Source organism: Erythrolamprus reginae, chromosome 3 (genome assembly GCF_031021105.1).
Source record: "Erythrolamprus reginae isolate rEryReg1 chromosome 3, rEryReg1.hap1, whole genome shotgun sequence".
Taxonomy (NCBI): domain Eukaryota; kingdom Metazoa; phylum Chordata; class Lepidosauria; order Squamata; family Dipsadidae; genus Erythrolamprus; species Erythrolamprus reginae.
In genome coordinates, this window is record NC_091952.1 from 30617428 (window position 1) to 30634900 (window position 17473).

The 17473-nt window shown below is 42.9% G+C and overlaps 1 protein-coding gene across 1 annotated transcript in view; it reads right to left on the bottom strand.

Annotated features, from left to right (window-relative positions):
• Positions 1-6076: 6076 nt before the first annotated feature.
• KCNS1 (potassium voltage-gated channel modifier subfamily S member 1) overlaps positions 6077-17473 on the bottom strand; it is a 42404-nt gene continuing 31007 nt past the window's right edge. The window contains exon 3 of the mRNA XM_070748812.1: positions 6077-7529. Within this exon, the coding sequence (XP_070604913.1) occupies positions 7095-7529 (435 nt within the window). The 3' untranslated portion in view covers positions 6077-7094. The remainder of the gene's footprint in view (positions 7530-17473) is intronic.

The following is a 17473-nucleotide window of genomic DNA, read 5'->3' on the forward strand; positions in this document are numbered from 1 at the left end:
CCGCAGTCTGCATTGGTTGCCGATCAATTTCCGGTCACAATTCAAAGTGTTGGTTATGACCTATAAAGCCCTTCATGGCATTGGACCAGAATATCTCCGAGACCGCCTTCTGCTGCACGAATCCCAGCGACCGATTAGGTCCCACAGAGTGGGCCTTCTCCGGCTCCCGTCAACTAAACAATGTCGGTTGGCGGGCCCCAGGGGAAGAGCCTTCTCTGTGGCGGCCCCGACTCTCTGGAACCAGCTCCCCCCAGAGATTAGAACTGCTCCTACCCTCCTTGCCTTTCGTAAACTCCTCAAAACCCACCTTTGTCATCAGGCATGGGGGAATTGATCTCCCCCGGGCCTATATAATTTATGTATGGTATGTCTGTAGGTATGTCTGCTTAAAAATTGTGTTTTTTTAAAAAAACTGTTTTAAATTTTAAATTGTAAATTATTAGATTTGTCATGAACTGTTTTATTGTGTTGTGAGCCGCCCCGAGTCTACGGAAAGGGGCGGCATTCAAATCAAATCAAATCAAATCAAATCAAATCAAATCAAATCAAATCAAATCAAATCAAATCAATAAAACGATCCAGATCTCTAACCTGGGGAAAAGTTTGCAGAGTACAGAGGGAGAGTCTAGTTTGAAAGAAATAGATTTTCCTCCTGTCCAAATGTAAACAGCCTTGAAGAACAGGGCCTAGATGTCTTAAGGCTGCCCAGTGCAGAATTCTGGATAAGATGAAAACAATATCACGTAAACACGGCAAAAAAAGACAGACTGTTATGGCAAGTTAATAATATGGTTAGGTGCAAGTGAAGAAAAGCTCTTAGACTGATAATTGGTGAATACTTTTCAATGTAGCACTAGCACTTAGGTTTATATACTACTTCACAATGCTTTACAGCCCTCTCTAAGCAGTTTACAGAGTTAGCATATTGCCCCCAACTATCCAGGTCCTCATAAGAATGAAAGGCTGAGTCATTCTTGAGCTGGTCTGGATCAAACTGTTGACAGTCAGGAGAATTAGCCTGCAATACTGCATTCTAACCACTGCACTACTACGGCTCTTTGTGTAACTCCAACTGTAATTCCTCACCCGGGTTTATCCTTGGCAACTCTATCCAGTCTACTTTTGGGTACCTTTAACTAAAGACTTTTTTGCTGACAAAAGTTTCTGTCATGGCCCCATTGGATCTCAGCATGGAGGAGGAGATCATCCAATGGGGGAATGGCACATCTCCCCTGGAACATCTGGAGAGTTCAGGGGCTGAAGATGATGCTGTCCCAGGGCCCTCCAGCATTGGGAGAGTTGGTCAATGCAATTCATCTGTCTGGAACCCATACCACATCTCGGACATGAACACCCTAGAAAATGTCCAAAGATACTTCACCAGAAGAGCCCTTTACTCCTCCACTTGAAACAGAATGCCCTATGTAAGCAGACTATCAATCCTAGGTCTTGAAAGCTTAGAACTACGACGCCTAAAACACGATCTAAGTATTGCCCACAAAATCATATGCTGCAACGTCCTGCGTGTCAATGACTACTTCAGCTTCAACCACAACAACACAAGAGCACACAACAGATTTAAACTTAATATTAACCACTCCAAACTTGACTGTAAAAAGTATGACTTTAGCAATCGAAGCGTGGAACTCATTACCGGACTCAGTAGTGTCAGGCCCTAACCCCCAACATTTCTCCCTTAGACTATTCACGATTGACCTCTCCAGGTTCCTAAGAGGTCAGTAAGGGGTGTACATAAGTGCACTAGTGTGCCTTTCGTCCCCTATCCAATTGTCTCTCCTTATCTCATATCTCATATGTCTTTTCTTCCTTTCATATATCTTCTGCTCTACTTTTATATCCTCTCTTTATATATAATACCTCATGTCTATCCTCTTCAATATGTATTGTGTATTGGACAAAATAAACAAACAAACAAACCTACCTACCTACCTACCTACCTTCTGGTTGTCACGGGAGGATTGGCTGTGGTGATGACAGGCAGCAGATCCCCTCTGATGAGAATCAGCTGCCTCCCTCAATCAATCCAAGGGCATGGAGAGAGGAACAGAGGGAAGGCCAGAGGAGGTCTGTGAAGCTGTTGGTGAGGAACATCAACATAAAAGAACATCAGGCTTGAGTTTATTTAATCAGGCTGGGGCAGGATGCCTTCACTGGGAACAATTGTTTTGCTTTGGCCTGCACTTGCCTGACCATGTCAGATCATGTTTCTGCTTCAGATCATGTTTCTGTCCTATGGTCCCTGATTTTGCCTGTGGACTATGGATCTTGCCTTGTTTAACCATGTTTATGACTTATGGACCTTGCCTTGTGGACATTTCATCTTGGTTTTGGACTATGGACTTCCTCCTCACCTTCTGAAGCAGCTCTGGTGAGTATTGACTTTAATTTATAGCACTGTGTTGCATTGTCTGTGGGAATGTTTGGGGTGTAGCTTTACCAGTCATTGTCGGGCCCTTTGTTGTGGGATAGCAGATTAACAAAGGACTTTATTAAAGCCTGCATCTTTCTAGGCCAGTGAGGTGCCATAGGTCGCACACAGAGCCATATCTGCTGACATGGTAGCCATTGCCCTAGCTCAGCTCCAATGGGCATGTGTGTGCTGGCCAGCTGATTTTTGGCTTGCACAGAGGCTCTGGGAGGGCATTTATAGCTTCCAGAGAGCCTCTGGAGGGATGGGGGAGGGTATTTTTACTCTTCCCTGGCTCCAGGGAAGCTTTTGGAGCCTGGAGAGGTTGAAACATGAGCCTACTGGGCCCAACAGAAGTTGGGAAACAAGCTGTTTCTGGCTGCCAGAAGACCTCTGGGGGGCGGGGGAAGCTGTTTTCACCCTCCTCAGGCATTTAATTATGGGTGTGGGCACTCACACATGTGCGATACTGCGTGCACACGCTCTTTCGGCGCCCAAGGACAAAAAGGTTCGCCATCATTGGTCTAGGCAATCGTAACAGTTTAACACTGATTTTGTTGCTGGCATTTCTCATACATTTCTAACGCTCCTCTTAACATTGTTAAACAACGGCTTTTCTCTAGTGAAATATATTGAATTAAATAATGACTAATTCTAAATTAAAAATGTGTTGAAAGATGATTTTGCTGCAAATATTGTGACTGAGACACAGATGGATCAAATATGAAAACAAAAACAAAAACTGATATATTACAAAGCAGTGAGACTGAAACAAAAACTTACCTGCCAACAGAATGGCCTAATTTTCTTGCTGAATTCCTTTTCCTAAATATTCTACACATTTATACAACTAATTTTAAACCAATATGGCACCCAGTGAAAAACTTCCTAGCAACCAGTTGTAATTTGTTTAGTGGCTCAAGAAATATATGACTTCTGTGCCTGGTGGTTTATGTATGTTTAAATTAATGACTGTTTTATATTTTTTAAGAGCCGGGGTGGTGCAATGGTAAGAATGTAGTACTGCAGGCTACTTCTGCTGACTGCTGGCTGCCTGCAATTTGGCAGATCAAATCTCACTTGGCTCAAGGTTGACTTAGCTTTCCATCCTTCCGAGGTGGGTAAAATGAAGACCCAGATTGTTGGGGGCAATATGTGGATTCTGTAAACCCCTTAGAGAAGGTTGTAAAACACTGTGAAGTGGTATAGAAGTCTAAGTGCTGTTGCTATTGTTATTGCTATTTTGAATGATTGTTTTTATATACAGTATTTGTTTTATTTCATTCTGCTCAGGGTTACTTTCTGTGAAGTGAGGGTGAGGCTATATAAATGTAATTTAAAAAATTTTAAGCCATAAAAAGGAGATAGGAAATATGAAAGGTAGATATTTCAACCTTTTGTCAAAGGGGCAAAATCTGAAGTATCTGAACAGAAATGAAAACACTTATTTTCAGTGGGCAATGTAGCACATATCACATACAAATGAAGATAATTCTTTCTATTTCGATCAGTAAACAATTACATAACTCTAGGACTCACATTTGTGGAGAAAGAGAAACCAAGCATCTTCCCTCTAATTACTTTTAGTGAAATTGAAACGTTTTCCCCATTCATCACATTGACATAGTTTAAATTCATTAAATCAGCATATACCCTCTAATCTATTTTAAGATTATTGCAAATGGTAGACTGTAGGGCTTTATAATTCATAGTAACAACCTTCCTCCCTTCTTTCCTTCCTGCAGAGTATAAAAAAATTGTGCATCTTTTTCTATAAATATTCAATTTTTGACAAGCGTCCGGGGTAACATTTTTGCAATTAATAAACACAGGGTAGCCAAAAGGTGTGTATGAATATTTTGACTTTGATGTCTCCAAAGTGTAGTCTACCTCATTTCTGACATCTCTCCCACTGACCAGAGAAGAAACCAGAAAGGAACTTATTTACTTACTTCCCCCCCCTCCCAGACAGGAAATTTCCAGTATAAATAATGAGTACTGGAAGTACTGGGAGGTTAAACATCTAAATGTATTTCATTAAGGAAAGGCAGCACAGTCACTTAGTTCCTGGTGAATACATGGATGTGTCCATTTAATCATTTTGGTAATAGCAATGAAAGGATGTGTTATTACTTTTTTCCAGGATATCTGTGTATTTCCTTATCTAGCCTGTGTAGTCTGTCTAGTTTGGTCTAGAGGCCAGGATGCCTGGTAGTGTCTCCCAATCAAGTACTAACCAGGCCAGATTCTGCTTAGTTTTTGAACCCAGGCAAACCTGACACCTGCTGAATCTTATCTAGTTGTTTTGTTCTGTATAGAATAACAATCAAGGTAGAAACAGGAGCATACATTGGTGGAGATGATAGATTTCAAAAATGGAGAAATTATGTCCTGCAAAATATCAGGCTACAAATGACAGCTTTATCCTATTAAACATATGGGAGGTCCAGTTCATTATTCCTAACATAATAAGTGTTGGGATGATCAGTCTCTTCTAGTCTTATTCTACATGATTATAATCATGAAGGATACAAGACCAGTTACAAGGTCAAACTAAAGGCTCATTCAGCATATTTTTCTCACAGTAGGCAATCCAATATTTCCAGGAAGCTCATCAACAAAGAAAATCATAATACTGATAAATCTATCTTGCTATTAGGCAGTGATGGCAAACTTTTTTTTCCTCGGGTGCCAAAAGCACATGGGTGTGTGCTATCGTGCATGTGCAAGTGCCCACATCCATAATTCAATGGCCTTCCACACACACACATACTGGAAGCCCTCTGGAAGCCCATTTCCCAAACTCTGGTGGACCCAGTAGGCCTGTTTTTCTTCCTCCCTAGACTCCAGAGACAAAAATGCCCCCCATCACCCCCCCCCAGAGATTCTCTGGAAGCCAAAAATACTCTACCAAAGCAGAAAATCATCTGGCTGGCACGCACATGATCATTGAAGCTGAGCTGGATAACAGCTCGTGTGCTAGCAGATATGGTTCCGCACGCCCAGTAATGGGCAGTCAAAATTTTTACTGCCACACTGTGGGTGTGGCTTATTTTGTGGGTGTGGCTTGATGGTCATGTGACTGGTTAGGAATGTCTTGCCGGCCATGTGACCAGGTGGGAGTGGCTTGAATGATCATCATTCAAGTGAACCGTTATTGCCGCATGATGCCTTTTCATCTCAGCTGTGGGCAGAGTGAGGGCTTCGCGAGGGGAAAAAGACCGCAGCCCAGACTGCTTCGGCATGGCGCAGCTCTCCTGGCCTTGGGAGGTGGCCGTGTGAGGCTGGAGGGGAGCCGGGCAGGAGAGAGGGAAACTCATCTGAGGCCAGGAAGGAGGAAAGAGGAAAAAAGCGAGCAGCACACAGCAGCAGCAAAAAAAAGGAGAGTTGAGCTGAGACTAGTAATCCAGGAAGTTACTGCCGCCAGTCAGCTGGAGTTGTGCATGTAGATTCATTTCCGCCAGTGGAACTGCGTTCCACCCTGTCCTGCCTGCTGCCCACCCCTACACGTGCCATCCACTGCTATATGGGTTTGTCAGCACTTAACTTCTTTTCCAATGACTATAGTTGCACTTTTACTTAGCATCCTATCCCCAAATTAGTGCATTGTAATAGAAGAAGCACATCATTTTAATCTGCACCTTGAGCTTACCATCAAATATTTTTATTGGATGGCAATGAGTACAAGATGTGGAGAGGGAGATGGGAGAGCAGGAAAGGGAAGGAAAATATTTATACCATCCTATACATCATGCATAGATTTGTTAAGAGTTGGAAGTGCAAAATCAGCCATAGAGAATTATGTAACATGATCATGACTTGTGCTTCTCCAGCACATCAGCCATTACAATCTCTCCTATTTATCTTCTATCAAGTTTTGCATTCATTTATAGTTTATGCTGGTAGCTTCCATGGTTTCCATCAGACAGACAATTATAAGGCAAGTTAGAAGTTCTTTCACAATCTCAGTTCTGTGGAAGCCACAAACATCATTTGTTATAACTTTACAATCGGTATTTCATTTCTTTGGCAATCTTTGAAGATAAATTATGAATCAGAACATTGAAATGTCTGGGGGAAGAAAACAATACTGAATATGAAAAAGGTAACATACAGTATGGGAATATTTGGTTGCATGTAGACTCAGGATACGTGGTGAAGATTAGCTGCAACTACTGAATGTCAGCTGAAATAAAGCTGTGTTTTTTTTAAAGTGTAATTTGCATATTTATTAGATTCCAAACTTAAGTTTCCAGCCCAATCTCGGTATTTGGATATCGGCCTGTAAATTACACTGTGGGATGTGGGGTGCTAGGACTATTATTGCCAGTACAATACTCAGACAGAAAAGCTTGTGTTGATGAATCTTTTGTTGCATTGAAGGAATGGAATACAGATGGAATCTTAAACTGTTTTGTCGATTTTGCTCCAGATGTCTCTTAGCAGACTGAGATTTGAATTAGGTGTAATGTAGACTGGCTTGGAAGAAATCCAGATGCATAAGGTCAGTGCGTATTCTGAAATGGCTCAAGAAGAAGTTACTTCCTACATGCTTTTGGAACAGACCACTTTGAATGAATAAATCCATAATGGTGTAGGTAAGGGTTTCGTTGGTCATCTTGCTACCAATCTGCACCAGCTACGTAGGTCTTCAATTCCCAATCATTCAGTAGACTGGAAGGATGTTCCTGGTGAGATCTTCATCTCTGTGGTAAACTTCACTGAAAGCATCAGATTCTTGGCTTGGGTAATTATCAGAGTCCTCCGGTTCCTTCTTGTCGCTATTCCGAACAGCAGCCTCAAGGGCCTTTTGCCGGCGATAGAAATGGGAGAACTTATTGAAGATGATTGTGATAGGCAGAGCCACAACCAAAATCCCACCCAGGATGCAACCAGATGCTGCTAGTTTGCCGGCGACAGTCACTGGTACCACGTCCCCATAGCCTACAGTTGTCATGCTAACTGTCCCCCACCACCAGCAAGCGGGGATAGTGTCAAAGCCAACATCTTCCTCCTTTTCTGCAGTGTAGGCTACTCCAGAGAAAACAGACACTCCAACAGCCAAGTATAGGAGAAGAATTCCCACTTCTCTGTAGCTGTGCTGAAAAAGAGAAGACAACAAAAGAAAAAAAATATGGAGGTACGTAGTTAGGATCAATAACTGAAAACAGAATGAAAAGAGACCTCATTGTTGCAATGCTGGGTTGCCTATATCCCTTACTGCTTCTATAATGTCAGACCACAGTTGACTAAGATCATGATTGAAACTTAGACAGAACAATATTTTTTGCCTTAGCATGTTTCCAATAATCTTTCATTTAAAAAAATAGCACGAAACAAGAGTGCTTTAACATCAGCATTATTTATCAATTTTCTTTCAATGGTATGTGCATAAGCACATCTGGATTAATGCCCTCCAGATGCTTGGACTGCAATTCCTATTACCCTCAGTCAGTGACCCATGCTGAAAACGTTGGAGGTTTCACTCCATCACTTATGTATTGGGTATAGCTAGTGTTCATTTATTGTGGCAGGCAGCATTATAACAGAATTTGAGGAATTGATTTATTATTTATTTATTTATTTTATTTATTATTTAGATTTGTATGCCGCCCCTCTCCGCAGACTCGGGGCGGCTCAGAACAAGACACAACAAATCGTAACAAATCCAAATTAATTTAAATATTTAAAAATTTAAAAAGAACCCCAATATACTAACACACACACAAACAAACATACCATGCGCAAATTGTACATGCCCGGGGGAGGTGTTTTAGTTCCCCCATGCCTGACGGCAAAGGTGGGTTTTAAGGAGTTTGCGGAAGGCAGGGAGAGTAGGGGAAGTTCTAATCTCCGGGGGGAGTTGGTTCCAGAGAGTCGGGGCCGCCACAGAGAAGGCTCTTCCCCTGGGGCCCGCCAACCGACATTGTTTAGTTGATGGGACCCGGAGAAGGCCCACTCTGTGGGACCTAATCGGTCGCTGGGATTCGTGCGGCAGAAGGCGGTCTCGGATATATTCTGGTCCAATGCCATGAAGGGCTTTAAAGGTCATAACCAACACTTTGAATTGTGACCGGAAATTGATCGGCAGCCAATGCAGACTGCGGAGTGATGGTGAAACCTGGGCATACCTAGGTAGGCCCATGACCACTCTCGCAGCTGCATTCTGCACGATCTGAAGTTTCCGAACACTTTTCAACGGTAGCCCCATGTAGAGAGCATTACAGTAGTCGAACCTCGAGGTGATTACTTGCAGTTAGACTCTTAAAAACTCAGCATTCAAAATAGAGATACTCCTTCAGTGAGTTGTATTAACCAAAAGAAGTAAGGAGATCTTGCCTATATCATCAATCCTACCGCCAATACCATTAACATGTCAGAGACAAAATTGAGGGGTAGGGGAAACAGATAAATTACAATTCATTCACATTGTTTTTGCAAGGAAAGTTTAAGCACCTTCTCACCATGTTTGACCTGTACTTACCCCTTCATCTCATATAAGCATTTTTCTTAGGAGTATGTGTAATTCACATCATGATGTGACTTCAAAAACATAGTTAAAGTTATTTATTCAATTGTTTCTTGAGTACTTCCCATATAAACATAAGTATACAACAGAGCTTCAGCATGTGATGTCACTGTATTACAAACTGCACTGCTTGCCAGTTTTCAGAAACCCATTAAATTGATGCAGCAGTGGGTTGCTACCGGTTCAGACCAGTTCTTAGAACCAGTAGTAGTGGCAGCAGGAGGCTCCGCCCACTTGGAACATTTCTGCACATGCGCAGAAGCGTCGTACATGCGTACAAAACAGTAGCAGACAAGTTCAGAACCCACTACTGGCCTGATGGGATAGAGAAGATTCAGGCTCCCATCATCTTGGTTTTTAATTTGAATGTTTTGTTTTATTTGAATGTTTTAATTGGTTTTTTGCACTTTATATCTTTTATTATATTGTGAACTGCCCAGAGTCACTGTATTAGTGAGATGGGTGGCACAGAAATCCAATAAATCAATAAAGATCAAACTTCAGTGATGTCCAAACAGAAGTTACGTTTTAGTCTCTGTTGTGGTTAGCTCTGGCCCTGCTCCTGTCCCAAGGACTGTGGATGTGGGGGAGACATCCACATGCTGCAGGCCTGTTTTGCCCCCCCCCCGGTGGAATCTGCTGATGAAGGCTCCTCTGACCAAGAAGACTTGAGTGACAGGGAGGAGGAGAGTGTGGCAGACAGCTCAGAAGGAGATCAATTATCTAGCTCCTCCTTGGATTCAGAACAAGAGTTAATGATACAGCCACGCATGAGGAGAGCGATGCATAGGCAACAACAACTGAGAGATTATTATCAAAGAAAATGAGGCCACCTGTGGTTGGGTGGGGCTGTGGTAATTAGTGAGGCTGCTATAAATAGCAGCCTGTGGGTTTGGCCATTGTGGAGGATTATCTGATCGTTGTGTTTCCTGACTGCTTTACTGACTTTGACTTTTTGTGTGCTGATTTTCCCCCGCTTGGAAACTAAACCCGAGCAAAGTGTGTTTCACTTTGTGAAAGAAGAAGGACTGTGAATTGCCTCACAGCTGCAAGCTAAGTATCACAGAACTGATAAGGGACCAGTTTGTTTGGAGATGAGTGCTCTTTGCTATACCAAAAGAGGGCTTGGTTTAAGTGAATTTTCATTATAAAGAACATTGTTTTGAATTTTCAAACGTGTGTGTGTCTGAAATTTGTACCTGTGAATTTTTGGGATGATTCTACCAGAGAGCCCGACAGAACAGTCTCCATCCATTCCTATTACTTTTAGCCCTGAAGAGCTTGAGTTGTGATATAAACTCTGGTTTTTGCCCCCCCAGAGTTGAAAATTTGATAATGGTAATATTAGAATAATATTACTTGTAGTGCATGAGGATAGCTGAGATTTTTATAGCTTAGCTTGGACATCACTTCTGCTCGGTGACACTTTACTTGGGAGTAACCTTCAATAAATTCATTTGGTCTTATTTCTGAGCAGATATGTATAGGCGTGTGCTATAATTCTCACTTACTTTAAGTGGGATTCACTCATTCTAAATGAATGGAGGATTGAGGCCCATCTGCTCCCTACTGCACCACTTGATATATTCTTCTCAAGCAAGGCAACTTTCCAGATCAATGACCTTTTTAGCATCTCTCAGAATAGAAAGCAAAGTATTGTTCTGTGCAACATTTATGGGATGACTGCAAACTTTCCAGATAAGATAACTTATTAATGCTTTGGTGCTTCTTTGGTTTCCAAGGACAGAAGGGCAGAATGTGGGGATGGCAATAATCCCTCTAATATCTGCTTTTAAGGACAAAGGCTGTTGCGGAACTCTAGACTGACGCCATCAGTCATATCTCTGTATTGAGTCAAGATCTGCATAAGGCAGGCAGAAAGACAGACAGTTATCTTAGTGGCAAATAAAATATCTTTCATTAGCCTATTTTATAGGTTTAGAGCAGACATGTAAAACGGGGATGTCTACTCAGTGCCTTCAGAATGCAATATGATCCCTACACAGCTGCAAGTAAAATCAAGACATGTACTGATTTCAGATTTAGCATCTATAACTTTTACAAGAGATAAATAACTGAGGAACAAATGTGTTTCTGCTGTCCCTTTTCATAGACTTCAACGTTTTCCTGGACCAAATCTGGAAATCTTTCTTGTGGTCTATCCCTTTTATGCAAAACATTTTTCCCTTAGACTACCCATGATTGACCTCACCAGGGTCCTAAGAGGTCAGTAATGGGCGAGCATAAGTGCACTAGTGTGCCTTCCATCCCCTGTCCAATTGCACCTCCTATATCTATATATCTTTTCTTCCATTCATATATCTTTTCCTCTGTTCTTCATTGATGTTTTCTATTCTCATATCTTTTCTTCTATCCTTTCCCTGATATTTACTACTACATGTTTTTATTCTCTTTAACTTTCAATTTGTATTGGACTAAACAAACAAACAAATAAACAAACAAACAAAATAAAACCCTCTGTGGTGGCCCCGACCCTCTGGAACCAGCTCCCCCCTGAGATTAGAATTGCCCCCAACCTCGTTGCCTTTCGTAAACTCCTTAAAACCCACCTCTGCCGTCAGGCATGGGGAAACTGAAATAACTTCCCCAGGCCTATATTGTTTATGTATGGTGTGTTGTGTGCATGTTTTTAAATTATGGGTTTTTAGTTTAAATTATTAGATTTGTATTACATTGTTTTGCCACTATTGTTGTGAGCCGCCCCGAGTCTACGGAGAGGGGCGGCATACAAATTTAATAAATAATAATAATAACAAAAAACAAAAAACAAACAAACAAACAAATAAATATGTGATATGATTGAATATCCAGAGGCAGTTTTCAGGATATGGGATCAGAAGCAGCAGTCCTTCCAGTTCCTGAGTCAGACAGAGGTATCAAGCTTCTTTAGTTGTTATGGTCCCAAACGAAAAATTATTTATAACAACTGTGCTGTCATTGGAGATTCCTTTCTTTGTTGTTGACAAGTAGCCCCTTTTCTGCCTTCCTTGCTGTTATGAGTGGGTCCTCGACCAACTCAGTTAATGATTAGATTCTGAGGAGGATGAGTCAGGCCCATCTTGGTACACTGGGCCAATGGTTTTGCCAGCTGATGCAGAGAGAGGGAGTGAGGGAGAAATAGACCTGGATGAACCTGAAAGACCACCAGAGATGGCAGATATGCCAATGACAGTAGGGTCTGACTTAGAGGAGGAGGAGAAGGAGAAGGAAGACCATGAGCCTTTGTTAGATGCCCACTTTAGAAGACTAAAAAAAAGACAAGAATACTTGTATGGAAATAATTTGTAGTTTTTTTTAACTCTAGGGAATTGTTAACCACTCCCCATAGGTATTTAAGGGTGGCTGATGGGAAATTCGGGGTTGAATTTCAATGTTTTGTAATGGAGTCAGTTGATGTTTGAGGTTTCCAGCCATGCTATGCTAGCCAACTGTTATTTCTCTGCTAAAATCCTTGGAGAATTTGGAAAGCTGTAAAATGTAAGTCAGTGAAATTGGAGACTCTATCTCATAAAGGAATGCACAAATTAGCTTTGATCTTCGGCAGTAGTCTAGCCACTGGACTGTTATCTTTTAACTCCTCTCACTGAGAAGCTGCCAAGATGAACTCACATGCGTGAATTTGGCTTGTATAAATGATGCTTTCTATATAAAAAGACTGATTTGAAATATCAGTGCGTGGTTTCCTCCTTTGTTTTCAACCTGCGTAGGCTTGGGATAGAACACTTTCTTTCCCGGTAGCATAAAAATCGCAACCACCATCAAAGCATGTGATTAGGGAAGATAGAAGAAGCTTTTTAGAAGAAAAAGCTCACGAGGTCTTCAGCTCCAGACTTCAATTTTAACAGGGGTCTAAGAGTCACAATTTTAATTTGCTTTTTTTTATTTACTGACAGACATTCCCTTTAGCATATTTATAAGAAATCCAGGCTCAGAGTTGATTGGATTTGTAACTTGCATTTGCACAAAACTCTGCTGTTTGTCTAAAACAGATACCAAACTATAATTGTTCTGAGGCCCAGCAGGAAGATTGAGGCAAGCTGTTGCTGGAAGTGAGGCTGATATAACCAAGGCCATTGACAAAAGATGCCAAGATGGTCAATCAATGTTAGGCAGGCATGGTAGGTAGTGTTGTAGTTAGCTCTGGCCCAGCTCCTGCCCCAAGGACTGTGGAGGTGGGGGAGACATCCACATGCTGCAGGCCTGTTTTGCCCCTGGTGGAATCTGCTGATGAAGGCTCCTCTGACCAAGAAGACATGAGTGACAGGGAGGAGGAGAGTGTGGCAGACAGCTCAGAAGGAGATCAATTATCTAGCTCCTCCTTGGATTCAGAACAAGAGTTAATGATACAGCCACGCATGCGGAGAGCGATGCATAGGCAGCAATAACTGAGAGATTATTATCAAAGAAAATGAGGCCACCTGTGGTTGGGTGGGGCTGTGGTAATTAGTGAGGCTGCTATAAATAGCAGCCTGTGGGTTTGGCCATTGTGGAGGATTATCTGATCGTTGTGTTTCGTGACTGCTTTACTGACTTTGACTTTTTGTGTGTGCTGATTTCCCCCCGCTTGGAAACTAAACCAGAGGAAAGTGTGTTTCACTTTGTGAAAGAAGGACTGTGAATTGCCTCACAGCTGCAAGCTAAGTATCACAGAACTGATAAGGGACTTGTACAAATTACCAGTTTGTTTGGAGACGAGTGCTCTTTGCTATACCAAAAGAGGGCTTAGTTTAAGTGAACTTTCATTATAAAGAACATTGTTTTGAATGTTCAAACGTGTGTGTGTCTGAAATTTGTACCTGTGAATTTGTGAGAGGAGTCTACCAGAGAGCCCGACAGAACAGGTAGGAAATGGAAATTCCTTTAAAAAAAAAAATACAAGAAGCCCAGTAGATAGGCTCAATCCAGAGTAGAAAAAGGGCTGTCAGAGCTGGGTATTTATAGGCATGGCACAAGTGACAAATAGAAAGAGACAACACAGTACAGTCACGCACAAAATGAAGCTGCCAAAGAAAATGACAATCTATAGACAGCCTAGGCAGTCAAAATGTATTCATTAAAAGTATATGTAAGAAAGAAGCAGAGAACATGGTTAAGCTGCAAGAGGGGGAAACAATATAACTAACTAAGGGCTGGGAAGTCCAGTGCTTTGAATAAACACAGAAACATATAAGTCTGACGGCAGAAAAAGACCTCCTGGTCCATCTAGTCTGTCCTTATACTATTTTCTGTATTTTATCTTAGGATGGATATATGTTTATCCCAGGCATGTTTAAATTCAGTTACTGTGGATTTATCTACCACGTCTGCTGGAAGTTTGTTCCAAGGATCTACTACTCTTTCAGTAAACTAATATTTTCTCATGTTGCTTTTGATCTTTCCCCCAACTAACTTCAGATTGTGTCCCCTTGTTCTTGTGTTCACTTTCCTATTAAAAACACTTCCCTCCTGAACCTTATTTAACCCTTTAACATATTTAAATGTTTCAATCATGTCTCCCCTTTTCCTTCTGTCCTCCAGACTATACAGATTGAGTTCATTAAGTCTTTCCTGATACGTTTTATGCTTAAGACCTTCCACCATTCTTGTAGCCCTTCTTTGGACCCGTTCAATTTTGTCAATATCTTTTTGTAGGTGAGGTCTCCCGAACTGAACACAGTATTCCAAATGTGGTCTCACCAGCGCTCTATGTAGCGGGATCATAATCTCCCTCTTCCTGCTTGTTATACCTCTAGCTATGCAGCCAAGCATCCTACTTGCTTTCCCTACCGCCTGACTGCACTGTTCACCCATTTTGAGACTGTCTGAAATAAAGAGAAAATGATGTGCACTAAGGAATTAGGAACAGGCTGAAATGTGCAGTTTACACTTGAATAGAATGGGTTGCAGGCCTCTGGATCAATAATACATTTCCCACTTTTTATTTTATCCAACATTTATTTTCATCCTCTCGCTTCACTGGCTGCTGGTATCGAAGGGAAAGCAATAAACCAAAACAGTCTTACAACATTAAGGCAGCAAGAAGAAACGCAGTGCCCAGAAAGCAGATGCTCCCTACTCTCTACTTTCTCTACCAAGAAGCCTGTGGTTTGATCTCAATATAACTTGCCAGTGGCATCTCCAGCACTCTTGGTGTCTCTACTGAAACAGTGTGGATTATTTGATGAAGCCGAGCATGATACTATTAATTAGAGTTAGCAATTTAATTCCTTTTGTTTCTTTATGAAGCCATTTGTTAGCAAGGGAAGGAAGGGGGCTGCTCACTCCTAGCCAGTAATGGGCAGCCAAATTTTTTACTGCCACACTGTGGGTGCGGCTTATTTTGTGGGTGTGGCTTAATGGTCATGTGATCAGGTGGGAGTGGCTTCAATGATCATCATTGTTCAAGCGAACTGCTAAGTCCTCGATTTACAACCTTATCAGTGTTGCTCGCTGGGGTGACAATTTGCTTTGCGTTTCCCATGCTCTCCTTCCTGGGTGCCCCCCCCACCTCAAGCTGGGTAGTTAGGTGAACGAGTCCTGCCAGAAGCATAAATGCTGCCAGCTCTGCTTCCACCCACATCTTCTGTTTGCACCTCAGGCGGGAAGTGGCTGCGGGAGGCTGGAGGGGAGCTGGGTAGGAGAGAGGGAAGCTCGTCCGAGGCCAGGAAGGAGGAAAGAGGGAAAAAATAAGGAGCGCAGATGCAGCAGCAGCATCAGAGAATAAAAGGAGAGCCGAGTCGAGACCACTAATCCAGGAAGTGACAGTCGCCGATCAGCTGGAGCTGCACACGCATCTTCATTTCCGTCGGTGGAGCTGCGTTCCATCCTGTCCTGCCTGCTGTCCACCCCTGCTCTTAGCCCTATAGCCGTGATGGCGAACCTATGGTATGCATGCCACAGATGGCACATTTATTTATTTATTTATTTATTACTTAGATTTGTATGCCGCCCCTCTCCGAAGACTCGGGGCAGCTCACAACATGTAAAAAACAAATCATAAGCAATCAGACAGATTTAAAATATTTAAATATTTAAAAAACCCCATATGCTAACAGTCACACACACAGACATACCATGCATAAATTAAACGTGCCCGGGGGAGATGTTTCAGTTCCCCCATGCCTGCCGGCAAAGGTGGGTTTTAAGGAGTTTACGGAAGGCAGGAAGAGTAGGGGCAGTTCTAATCTCCGGGGGGAGTTGGTTCCAGAGGGCCGGGGCCGCCACAGAGAAGGCTCTTCCCCTGGGGCCCGCCAACCGACATTGTTTAGTTGACGGGACCCGGAGAAGGCCCACTCTCTGGGACCTAATCGGTCGCTGGGATTCGTGCGGCAGGAGGCGGTCTCGGAGATATTCTGGTCCGATGCCATGAAGGGCCACATCGGAGAGCAAGTGAGGCATTGTTCTATGCGAGCTCCAGCACACATGTGCTTGCTATCCAGCTGATTTTCAGCCTTGGGGAAGGCCGCTTCATCCTCTGGAGGTTTCAGGGAAGCTTCCCTGAAGCCCCGAAGTGTGAAAAACAGCCCGATGGGCAAACCGGAAGTTCTTTTTTCCAAACTTGCATGGTTTTTTTTCACTGTCTCAGGCTTTAGTAAGGCCTGTGGGCCTGTGTGGGGATGGGGGAGATTGTGCACATGCACATGGGCAGTGGGGAGGATTGAGCATGTGTTTAGGGGAGGGAATTGATGTGCGCACATGCACACATGCTAACACACACATACACATCCTTCTGACACATGCACCAGAATAGGTTCGCCATCACTGCCCTGTAGGATCAAAACAGACCTAACAGTACTCCACATTTAGAATACTGTGCTCAGTTCTGGAGACCTCAGCTACAAAAAGATGTTGATAAAATTGAATGGGTCCAAAGACGGGCTACAAAAATTGTGGAAGGTCTTAAGCATAAAACTTATCAGGAAAGACTTAATGAACGCCATCTGTATAGTCTGGAGGACAGAAGGGAAAGGGGGGACATGATCGAAACATTTAAGTACAGTGGAACCCCGACTTACGAAATTAATTGGTTCCGGAAGGAGGCTCGCACGTCGAAAAGCTCGTATGTCGAAACATTGTTTCCCATAGGAAACAATGTAAAAGCGATTAATGCGTGCAAGCCCGAGGGCTGAGGGGAAAAGACGTCGGCTGAAGCGGGGAAGTTCGCCAGGAGTCAGCAAAGAAGCCGCGCGTGTGTTTTAAAAGATCGGAGCCGGCATGGGGAGGCTTTCAATCAGCCCCCGAGCCCCCAACCTGGACTCGGGGGTTGATTGAAAGCCTCCCCATGCCGGCTCCGATGTTTTAAAACACACGCGCGGCTTCTTTGCTGACTCCTAAAGCGGGGAAGTTCGCCAGGAGTCAGCAAAGAAGCCGCGCGTGTGTTTTAAAACATCGGAGCCGGCATGGGGAGGCTTTCAATCAGCCCCCGAGCCCCCAACCCGGACTCGGGGGTTGATTGAAAGCCTCCCCATGCTGGCTCCGATGTTTTAAAACACACGCGCGGCTTCTTCGCTGACTCC